We start from the raw sequence: 10,866 nt of genomic DNA on the forward strand, positions 1-10,866 counted from the left end.
GGCAGAGTTGATGTGCACTATGGTGTGCATAATTAAAGTATGAATTGTGGCAGCTTTTATTTAATGTACAAACCCAGGAAATCATCTCGGCAGTCATGATAATGGACATTTTTATTGCTCCTAATGTTCCCTCCTCCCCCTTTGTAATCCCTGCTTTCCTAACTTCCCGTCCCAGTGTTCACTAATTTTTACTATAGATTTGTTTTCCTCTGTCAGTTCATGGAAATAAATCAGTCTTTGTTTCCTGTACCAACATAAAGATTTCTCCATTAGAATATGAGCATCTGACCGTTGTGTTATGGGGCAGTTTTCTCCTGCATTGAACTCCATAGTTTGTTCATGGCTTCAAGACATTTGTCTCTCCTACTTGGGACCAATCCAAGTAAAGCTGCTATGAACATTCACCTCTCAATCTCTCCTGTGGGGTACACTCCAGGCATCAAAGGCCTGGTGTCTTTTTCACCCATGAGATTTTCCCTTCTAGATGGTACTCAGACCCAGAAAGGTTGACGCTGAAGCAGCATAGTCCTGACATGTCCCAATAGAAGGGCCATACACAATGTCACACAGCCTCGTGAGAAACCAGTATTGACCAGGAAGCCTCAACCTTTGATTGGGGATTCCACAGGCTGAGGAAAAACTTCTGAGATTTCCTGGTTTGAATAATCCCATCAGGTTTCAGATTTTAGTCATTCCTGGTGCTGAGGAGTTGGTGTGGAAAAACTCTGGCTTGGTGCTCAAAGTTGAAGCCAGTCTGTGCACTGGGGAGTCACTGGTTTGCACATGAGAGCTGTGTTCCTGGTGAGGCCCTTTGGTCTCTCTAAGGGGTGGTCACCCTTCCTTAGGAAGTATTACAAGCTGTCACATCAGAAAACCAGTGAACACGGCACTTTTTGGTCGTAGTCTACTTGCATGTTTATCTGATACACTGTGTCCTGTCTGTGTGACTCTGCTACCAGCAGTTAGACCCTGGGTTCCTCAGCATGCTCAGCAACACTCGCTCTGCTCAGTCTGTCTTCTAAGTATTCGCCACTCTCATTGGTTGTGCTGTCATTTGTATCTCCCTATGAACTAATGCTGTTCATGATTTCTGTTTGCACTGATTGACACTCCTGTCCTTTTCAGTTGTCTGGTGTTTTGTGTGTGAGCACATGAGAGAGCATCCATGCACAATCCCAGTGTGCACATGGAGGTCAAAGGACAATCTCGGGTGTCACTCCTCAGCTACCTTGTCTGAGACAGGTCTCTCTGGTCATCTGACACTGGATTCCAGACAGACTTCTGGATATTCACCTCTCTCTCTCATCACTGGACAGGAGCACGGGGATTATGGACCTATGCTGGCCAGACTGGCTTTGCATGGATTCTGGGATTCGAACTCCGGTCCCCAGTAATGCAAGGGGCCCTTTATCACTTGAATCTTCTTCCCAGAATCTTCTTTTCTTTAGTTGAGCGTCTACATCTATCTTTTCCCCATGAAGGTTTCTTTTTTCTTTTCTTTTTCTTTTTCTTTCTTTTTTTTTTTTTTTGGTTTTTTTGAGACAGTGTTTGTCTATGTAGCTTTGGAGCCTATCCTGGCACTCGCTCTGGAGACCAGGCTGGCCTCGAACTCACAGAGATCCTCCTGCCTCTGCCTCCCGAGTGCTAGGATTAAAGGCCACCAATGCCCGGCCTATGCTTTCTTCTTTATTGTTAAGTTTTATTTTTCTTTTTGGAACAGGGTCTTTCTATTAGTTTGACTGTCCTAGATCTTGCTATGAGGACTGGGCTATGAAGAATGGTGACTGTCACTAGCAGCCCAAGAGAATCTGATAAGCAAGCACACTCAAGTCATCTTCAGAGTGACTGCACTGTTATGGACGGATTAAAAGGAGCCAGCTGCCCTGTGACATGTGAGGTGAGTAGCTGGGCACCTCATTTCTGTCCTGCCTGCCTGGTGACGGCTGCAGTGACTCACATGCCATTTCCCTGAGGTAGCTCCTATCTTGGGATCTCACAGAGCTGCAGTCAGCCTGGCCTGGTGATGAAAATGCCTTGAATTTCAGCACTCAGGAGGCATTGACAGGTGGACCTCTGTTAGTTGAAAGCCAGGCTGGTCTACATAGCAACAAAAAGTGGCTTTCCCATGATTACCAGGCCAGTCAGTGCCAGTCACCCTGCTCTGAGTGCCCACACAAGTCAGTTCTCTCATTGTCTCACAGATCTTCTGAAGAAGTCACGTGACACCTGCACAGCAACAGACATGGAGACCAGAGCAGAGCTGCAGGTGTTTATTAGAAAAAGCTTAGCAGACAGAACAATGAGGGGCCAGGCGTCTGGATTCCAACTTCGGGAGGAGAGAGAGGACAGGGCAGCAAGATGGCGCTCACATCGGCCATCATTGTGAAAGGCCTCTAATATGCGAATTAGAATTTTTCTATTATTTCTTTGGTATAATATTCCCTGCATTCTGGGCTGAAGTTGATGGCTTCCTGGAAAACAAAAGGATAGAGAGGGTCTGAGGTGGTCACACGCAAGTTGTACAACCTCTGCAGGGCTCCCCAGTCCCCCACAAAGAGGCTGCTCCTTTTCTTTGGGAAAACTCCCTGCAATGATTCAGGTCTCCACAACACACTCTGCCCAAGGGAGCTGCAGCTCATCCACAGCTGTCAGGAGGAAGTCTGAAAAGCCACCCTAGCCAGGCAGGGATGAAGGGAGAAGGTTCTGGACATCATGGTTGGAACTAGTCTGGAGAGGACACTACAAGGCTGAGTATTAGTTTTGATGGCGTCTGCCATACCTGAGGACTTCTGTCCCGTACATTGGCCGTGTGACCATGTTAGCAAAATATTCCCTGTGTAAGTGAGTTAGAAGAAAATCTTTTCTAGTGAATGCTGTGGTTTTGCAGGACCTGTCACTCACACCTAAAGTACAAATATCATGAAGGATGCACAAATGTTCAAAATACACATCTCTGCAATACAGCTTTGCCTAAAGATGAGACAAAGGGGAAATGAGGAGCAGCTGTGGTGAGCGGCTGCTGGCACTCTGTGGGGGTGGGGTGGCATCTAAGCCATGCAGGGCGGTTCTGGCCTGGCTCTCAGGATGCCAGTGGAAGGAGGGCTCCATCTGAGACACGGGGTAGAGTCAAGGGAGGCTCCAGAGAAGGTGACACACTGGCCAGTAGACAGAATTCAGACATCTTAGAGTAGAGCTGAGGGAGCCCCACCTGTGCAGCAGCCAGAGCAAGGACCTCCTGTGTCCCTGCCTGCCCTAGTGTGGGGACAACCCGAGTTCACCCATAGCATGGGAGTGATTTGCAGGAGCTTGCTTACAACAGGCTGGCTGTGGACCAGGCATGCTGCATTGACATGTGCTATGGCGGGCACGGGTTTGTGTGCTCTGTTGTTCATCCCCTAACACATTACTGGCTATATGGGTCACTTTTACACAGCATTGTACCATGTGTGCATGGAGGCATGAAGGATAGGGAGGAAGTTACCATAAGCGATGCATCCATGGCTTTGCCTTTCAATCCCAACTCATTGTAGCATTCCAGGATTTTGTCGAAAGCAGCCCTCTCCTCTGCTGTCGGGTTGAATTGGGAAATGACGGTATGCATTATTGTCTTGTCTCCAATCAAAAATGAATGATAGGTGTCCAAGAAAGGACCGCATGCTTCTGCTACAAAGAAAACCATCATTAAAGATCCCCAGGCCACAGAATCACACATTCAGGTTTTCCAGCCACATCTACAAATGTCTTAAGTGACCCTCCACACAGTCCTGCCCTCCCAAGGCTGCTGCCTCCCAGACACAGCACACAGTTTCCATAGACACGCACTCTCAGCAGAAGGGGATAAATGAGTGCACCAGCCTGCATATCTGACCTTCACAGAAGCCCACACATGACCCAGCTTCAACTGTGCATGCAGCTAAGGACAGGGCATCAGCACCACACCTCCAGCTCCCCATCCCCCACCCCAACTGTCTCCATACAGAACAGTCAGCCTCACGGGTCTTCAGTAGGACTCCTGACTAGTGATCTCCAGGGACCCCTTAGATCTGTCTCGTGCACTGCCTGCAGATCCATAAGGAGGTGAGATGGGGTGAGCTAGGATCAGAAAGACCATCTGTCCCCATTCTCACTTTTCTGGAAACCCAGCTCCCTGGTCACCAGCAAGGCCAGCAGAAGCAGGGTCCCCTTCATGGTGGAGAGTGCTGAATGCTCTTCTCAGAGCAGATCCTGCTGCCTTATAAGATGCTGTCTCCCTGAGGCCAGTCCCACCCACCCCATCTAACCCAACCCCAACCCTGCCTCCCAGGAGTTCCAAATGCCTTTGGCAAGAGTCTGGCGCCTGTGGATTCCTGTCCCTCTTGCCTGGGGGAGTGAGCATAGGGTCCCCTCCCACTCTGAAGAACAAATGTCCGGAGACATCCTAATGTCATCAGTTTCTGGATAGAAGTGGTTGTTCCTTTGCCAGTGACCTTTCTAAGCAGTCACTTGCTGAGCCAAGTGCCCTGTGTCCTGCCCCAACTGTCACCTCTGCTTCCTGGTCACACTCCTCCTCAACTCTCCTGGCTGCAAGCATGACCTCTTCAGCTTGGAGGGGTCAAGGAGGGTTTCTGTCACTGTCGGCAGCCAACAGCCCACAACACTGCTTTTGTGAGGTCAAGACCTGAGCAGAACTGTGCGCATCTGATGGCCATAGTGTGTCTCTTGGACATCTTAGCTGCTGTAGACTTTGGACCACACCTTTCAGGACAGGGGGACGCCATCTGAGGCTTTTGGTGACTGGCACCCAGGGTGGTCCCAGTGTGTTAGGTCATGTGGGTATCCTCGGGGGCTGGTGGTGTTTTTGTCCCCTCAACTGCATCCTGCTGCCATTCCCCCCTCACTGGCACGGTAGCTCATTCCTGTTGTCCTGCTCTTGTCTTTCTCACCTCTACCAGGAAGCAGGTCTCTAACAGTTCAAAGAGTAGAGTCCATGTGGAGGGATTCGTGCCTGTACCATGAGCTCTCCTCTGGAAACACAAGAAAGCCCAAACAGGCTCTTAATAGTCAAATATCAGACAATTTCCATAACAAACTAAATAGCATGTATTAGAGCAAATAAGCATTTTCCATAACAAACTAAATAGCATGTATAACATAATTGTGAAATATTATATGAATCCATGCTTCCACGAACGGTTAGATGAGCAGAGACACAAATAGTAATGAAAGACAGTGTTCTTAGAAGAAACCATTACTTCTTATATATGTTCCTTCAGTCTTTCAGTGTGAGCTCCATGTGTCTAAAGGAAAAAGCAAGGTGGGCTGGGCCTGCCCCAGTTAGGAACATACTTGCTGTGTAAGCTTGAATACCTGAGTTTCAGTCCCCAGACCCATGAGGAAAGCAAGGTACAGTGGTGCACCTTGTAATTCCAGCCCTAGGGAGTCTGCGCCTGGGGTTCACTGGCCAGCCAGTCTAGACACATTAGCAAGCTCCAATTTCAGGAAGGGACCCTGTCTCAAAATATAAGGAGATCGGCTGTTAAGAGGACTGAACACCCACATGGCAGCTAACAACCCCCTGCAAATCCAGTTCCCCAGGATCCAACACCCTCCTCTGGGGCCCACAGGCCCTGCACACACAGTGTAAGACTTTCATACAAGCTATATCTCCATGCATAGAAAACAATATAAATAAAATCTTTTTACAACACAGAAATCGGTATATAAAACACGTATGTTTGCCCAGGCAGTGGTCGTACATGCCTTTAATCCCAGCACTCAGGAGACAGAGGAAGGGGTTTCTTTGTAAGTTTGAAACCAGCCTGGTCTACAAGAGCTAGTTCCAGGACACCCAGAGCTGTTACACAAAGAAAACCTTGAAAGACCCCCCCCCCCGGCCCTTAGCTTTTTCTTTTAAGTTTGCCTCCTCCTCTGGTCGGCAGCTGGCGGGGCGAATACATCCTCCCCTGCACTCCCCGACCCTTGATCCCCACAGCTGCCGGCTCTCACTACCCCGCCGCCGCCGGGCAAGGCCAGCCCCCGCCGGATCGCTCCGGATCGCTCCGTCCCAAGGTCAGCCATCTGGACGCGGCAGAAGATAAAGGCCGTTTCGCCTGACTATTAAACCTTGAGAAAATGTTGATTTGATGCTTTTCGCTTCTGTACTGTGCCTTTTTCCCCTATAAAAGGACCCCCCTTCTGGGGCTCGGGGCTTGGCCGAACAGAAGCTAAGTCCCCGGGTACGCGAGCCACCAATAAAGCCTCTTGCGTTTGCATCCAAAGTTCGTGGTTTCGCTGATTCCTGGGTGCGGGTCTCCTTCTACGAAAGTACCTCTTCGGGGTTCTTTCAACCTGTCTTGAAAAACCAAAACCAAAAAAAATGTATGTTTATATACATGTTCAGGCATGCACAGACATACATACACAGAGATATATTTGTATGTGGAGAGAGCCTAGAGGCACTTGGTTGTCTGTCTCTGGCTGCCAGGTGAATACACAAATGTATGCCGTGTCTTTTAGTTAAGGTTACTATTACTCAGCCAGGTGAGGTGGCACACACCTTTAATCCAGTACTCAAGATCTAGAGGCAGGTAGATCTCTGTGAGTTTGAGGACAGCCTGGTCTACAAAGCAAGTTCCAGGATAGTTGTGAAACAAAGAAAACCTGTCAGGAATAAACAAAAATAAATACATAAATGAAGAAAAATATTACTGTAACTATGATAAAATACTTTGACCAAAAGCAAATTGAGGAGGAAAGGGTTTATTTGGCTTATACTTCCATATCATCATTCATCATCTGTGTCTGGACAGGAACTCAGGCAGGCAGGAGCTGATGCAGATGCCAGGAAGAGTGTTGCTTGTCGTGACCCAGCGTGTCTCAGCCTTAGTCCACGAGGTTCTACCTGAGTGGACGTGTGTGGACCTGGAAACGCCCAGCAACCCAACGACGATAAAGATCAAACACAGGCATCTTGTCATCATTAGAGAGCTCTCAGTTCCATGTTGTAGAACTAGAGTCATTTCTTTATTAGCCATCTTTTCTGCTGTTTCTTAACCATCCTGTCATGACCAAGAGGGAACCATTTCTCTCTATGTTCCCTCTCTGCTCTCTGGTCGCTTGCCCCTAACTCCTAACCTTCATCCTCACAAGTTACTCACACATCTCTGCTCTCCCTGCCCAGGTGAGGGCCTATTCAGATGCTTAGGTGCACAGAGATGCAAATAAGAGGCATATTACCCTGAGGCCATGGTAAGCAACAGTAGCCCTACTAGCATTAACAATACAATGGTGAGCTGGAGCTTTCAGGTGGTCCTTTCAGGTGGTCTGTGTTTACAGGAGCTAGAGACTGGGCCCCCAAATATTCCATAACAGAATTATTCGGTCCTCCACAGTTGCTATTGGATTGCTTCCCATGGTTTGCTCAACCTGCTGTATTATAGAACCCCGGACCACCAGCCAAGAGCGGGCACCACCCACATTGGGATTAGCCATCCCACATTTGTTAGACCCCCGGAAAACTCAGGTATCCTGGGTCCCAGGCCACATTCACGGTCACCCCAATCACCAGGCGGATTAGAGAGCTTGCTGCAAACTGCACAAGGCTTTATTATAATTTAACAAGCTAACCCCATGTTAGCTCAGGTCTTTCACCCACCCGCTATGGCGGATGGCTAACAAAGACAGCTCCTAGGGCCTCCCAAGACATCTTGTAGGACAGTGTAAGGGGAGTGTCTAGGGGAACTCACAGGCTCAGGATTGGTGTGCCTCCAGGCTTGGAAGGCTTGCCCTATGTTGATTGGTCAACTGGTTGTTATGGCCCATAGGCCCTCCCAGGGTGGTTGCTATGCTTTGTGCATCATTGCTGTGCGCTTGTCCGTAAAGCACACCCAGGGTCGTAAAGCATAGTGCCACCAGCTAACATCTGATTGGTTCCTTGTCACAAGGAAGGCATCTGACCTCTAAGTGACCAAGGCAAGTTTATGGCAAGCACGTGTTCGGCTGTTATGGCTGCCGAAAGGGGAGCTGGTCCCTTCACATTCATCACTAATTAATAAAATGCCTGGCCAAGGGGTGTTGCTGGCCAACTTTAATCCCAGCACATGAAGGCACAGACAGATAGATCTCTGAGTTTGAGGCTAGCAGGGTCTACAAAGTGAGTTTCAATACAGCCAGGGCTTCACAGGAGACCCCGTCTTCAGGGGAGGCAGAGACACAGTGAGAAAATGCCTTACAGGCTTGCCTCCAGTCCAAAATTACGGAGGCATTTTCTTTTTTCTTTTCTCGTTCTTCATTGTGCTTCTCTGCTTTTCCACACCAGGTTTCTCTATGTAGCCCTGGCTGTTCTGGAACTCTCTGTAGATCAGGCTAGCCTCAAACTTACAGATCTACCTACCTTTGCCTCCAGAGAGCTGGGATTAAAGGAGTGCACCACCACTGCCGATTGGAGGCACGTTGATCTTCATTGAGGTTACGTCTTTCTGATGACTTTAGACATAAAACTAGCCACCACACCATGTAACCACACCCTAAATCAACATATGGGCAAGTTCTCACACACATACAACACACAAGAAATTGCACACACACATATAGGACAACGTGAGTATGTAGGGAAACAATAGAAATATGGGGTCACAGAATGTTAATGGCTCAAGTGAGAATTTTCACTCAGTGGGGAAAGGTGTAGCTGTCATGTGTTCTCTGACATCCAGAATCAAGGCACTAAACCGCTGTGAGGTCTACAAATAAATCCTGATGCCAGCTCTGACAAACTGGCAGAGAGCTGCAGGTTCACCCACCAGTAGACATTTCTTAGCTACAGGAAGCTCTTGTCTCCATTCCTAATACTTCCAAGGAATAGAAAGGCCTAGCTGGGCCTCAGCAGCCATGGGACCTGTAAGGTCATCAAAACAAGGACAAGAGGGCAGATCACGAGTGGGTATTAGTGCTTGGCACCTCTTTGCCAAAAAAACGGTTACTGGATGCAGATCCTGTTTGGCTTGTGCGACCAGTAAGTTAAAGGCTAATGCCTCTCTAAGTATTTGGCAAACTTCTTCTGTCACTGTGGATGGAGAGAAAGTGACAGTCAATGCCTTTAATAACAGACTACTTAGTTCTGACTGATCAAAAACACTAAGAGTCTTTACTTTTAAAAAATGAATAGCAGCCAAATTACACAAGCGCTTATATAAGGTGAATATGGAGGGGGGCAAGGGTGTGGAGAGTTTGAGGCCAGCCTGGGCTATGTGGGCAGATCCTGTTGTTTCATGTTTTCAGAAAGGTCTTGTTTATAGACTTGAGAGAAGCCAGCTAGCCCTGCAGCCCATCTAACCACCATTGTTAGTGGATTTTAACAGTGCTTACAGCCTGACACAGGGGAAGCTGAATTCACCACACACTCACACCACACACACACATACACACACACATAGTAACAAGTACACCATACACACTACATACCACACATACATCACACACACACAAACACACATGACACACACATGCTACACACTCCACACACAACACTGATACACACTCACACCATACAAACACATTATACACACATGACACACACAACCCACATACACCACACTCACACACATATTCTACACACACACACAACACACCTAACATACACATATACCACAAACACGCAGCACCCAAAACAACATACATGTACCACATACACCCACGGCACACCATAGCACATTCCATACTGTAGAACCACACACACCATATAACATGAACACTCCACACATCCACATACTACACACACCCCACAAACACACCAGTGAAACACACACATATTACATACATCACACACATATGTAAGTATACCACCACATACACAGCTATGCCACACACACACAGTCCACACACAATCCACATACACCAACACCATATACAGACATACACATAACACAAAGCACACACATGCACCAGAAACTCACATACCATAAACACACAATATACACACACCACCCCAAACAATACACATGCACCCCACACCACACATACATATTACAGAAACACATACAAACCACACAACCATATGCTACACACAGACACACAGACACAGACACAGACACAGACACACACACACACACACACACACACACACACACACACACACTCACTCCCTTCTTAGGAGATTTATGAACACAAGGGTAACCTGGGTAAGATCCTACAGGAAATACTCCAGAAACATCAACAAGAGGAATAAGAGGTCCAGTGTAGCTGGGTAGAGCACACATTTAATCCCAGCACTCAGGAGGCAGAGGCTGGTGGATTTCTGAATTCAAGGCCAGCCTGGTCTACACAGAGATGTTCCAGGACAGGAGGGCAAAGTCTAGAGATGCTACCTCAAAACAACAAGGAAGAGATCAAGCTGCAGAATGACTACAACAGCAGGAGGACTTCAGGGTTAGAGAGTGGTTCAAGGGAGCCATGAAGCAAGGGAAAGATGGGGGCAGGGACAGAAACAGTCAGAGCAAGGTCCCTAAGTGTCTGGGATCTGGTCTATCCTAGACATTGACTACTAGGGAGACTTTTAAGTAAACCTTGATTTACCTTCCTCACAGGGTGACCTAGGGCTAATCCTGGAGGCCTGGTTGAGGGGCCTGTTGCCTGGCTCCCTAGTCATCATTATCTTTGGTCTTCATATGACATGTGACCTTGAGCAGAGCACTAAGAAGGGGACCAGGCTGAGCCAAGATCTTATCCTCTTGCCAAAATACACATCTCCCCTGACACAGCCCCAGGGAGTGTCACACAGTGTTCTGGGAGGAGTCTGGAGGGGCTCAAACAAAGCCCCTCCCTGCCCACTGAGCAGCCCAGGGCAGGTATAGAAGGGGCCTGAGCTAGGTAGGAGCACCTGTCACCATTACC

General features: G+C 48.1%; 1 protein-coding gene across 1 annotated transcript; it reads right to left on the reverse strand.

Annotated features, from left to right (window-relative positions):
• Positions 1–2,405: 2,405 nt before the first annotated feature.
• Positions 2,406–4,244, reverse strand: LOC100773868 (secretoglobin family 2B member 2). Its single transcript, XM_035449473.1, has 3 exons — positions 4,128–4,244; positions 3,482–3,612; positions 2,406–2,471 (listed from the first exon to the last, which is right to left on the reverse strand). The coding sequence occupies exons 1-3, from the start codon at positions 4,186–4,188 to the stop codon at positions 2,406–2,408; spliced, it is 258 nt and encodes an 85-aa protein (XP_035305364.1). The 5' UTR covers positions 4,189–4,244.
• Between the last annotated feature and the right edge of the window lie 6,622 nt (positions 4,245–10,866).

Source organism: Cricetulus griseus, chromosome 9 (assembly GCF_003668045.3).
Source record: "Cricetulus griseus strain 17A/GY chromosome 9, alternate assembly CriGri-PICRH-1.0, whole genome shotgun sequence".
NCBI classification, from domain to species: Eukaryota; Metazoa; Chordata; class Mammalia; order Rodentia; family Cricetidae; genus Cricetulus; species Cricetulus griseus.

Excerpts from the sequence above, each read along its gene's own strand:
- LOC100773868 (XM_035449473.1), bottom strand. The coding sequence starts at position 4,188 with ATGAAGGGGACCCTGCTTCTGCTGGCCTTGCTGGTGACCAGGGAGCTG. Across the intron at positions 3,613-4,127 it reads GGAGCTGGGTTTCCAGAAAA|ACAAGACAATAATGCATACC; the intron begins GTGAGAATGGGG and ends TTTTGATTGGAG. Across the intron at positions 2,472-3,481 it reads CCATGGATGCATCGCTTATG|GAAGCCATCAACTTCAGCCC; the intron begins GTAACTTCCTCC and ends TTTGTTTTCCAG.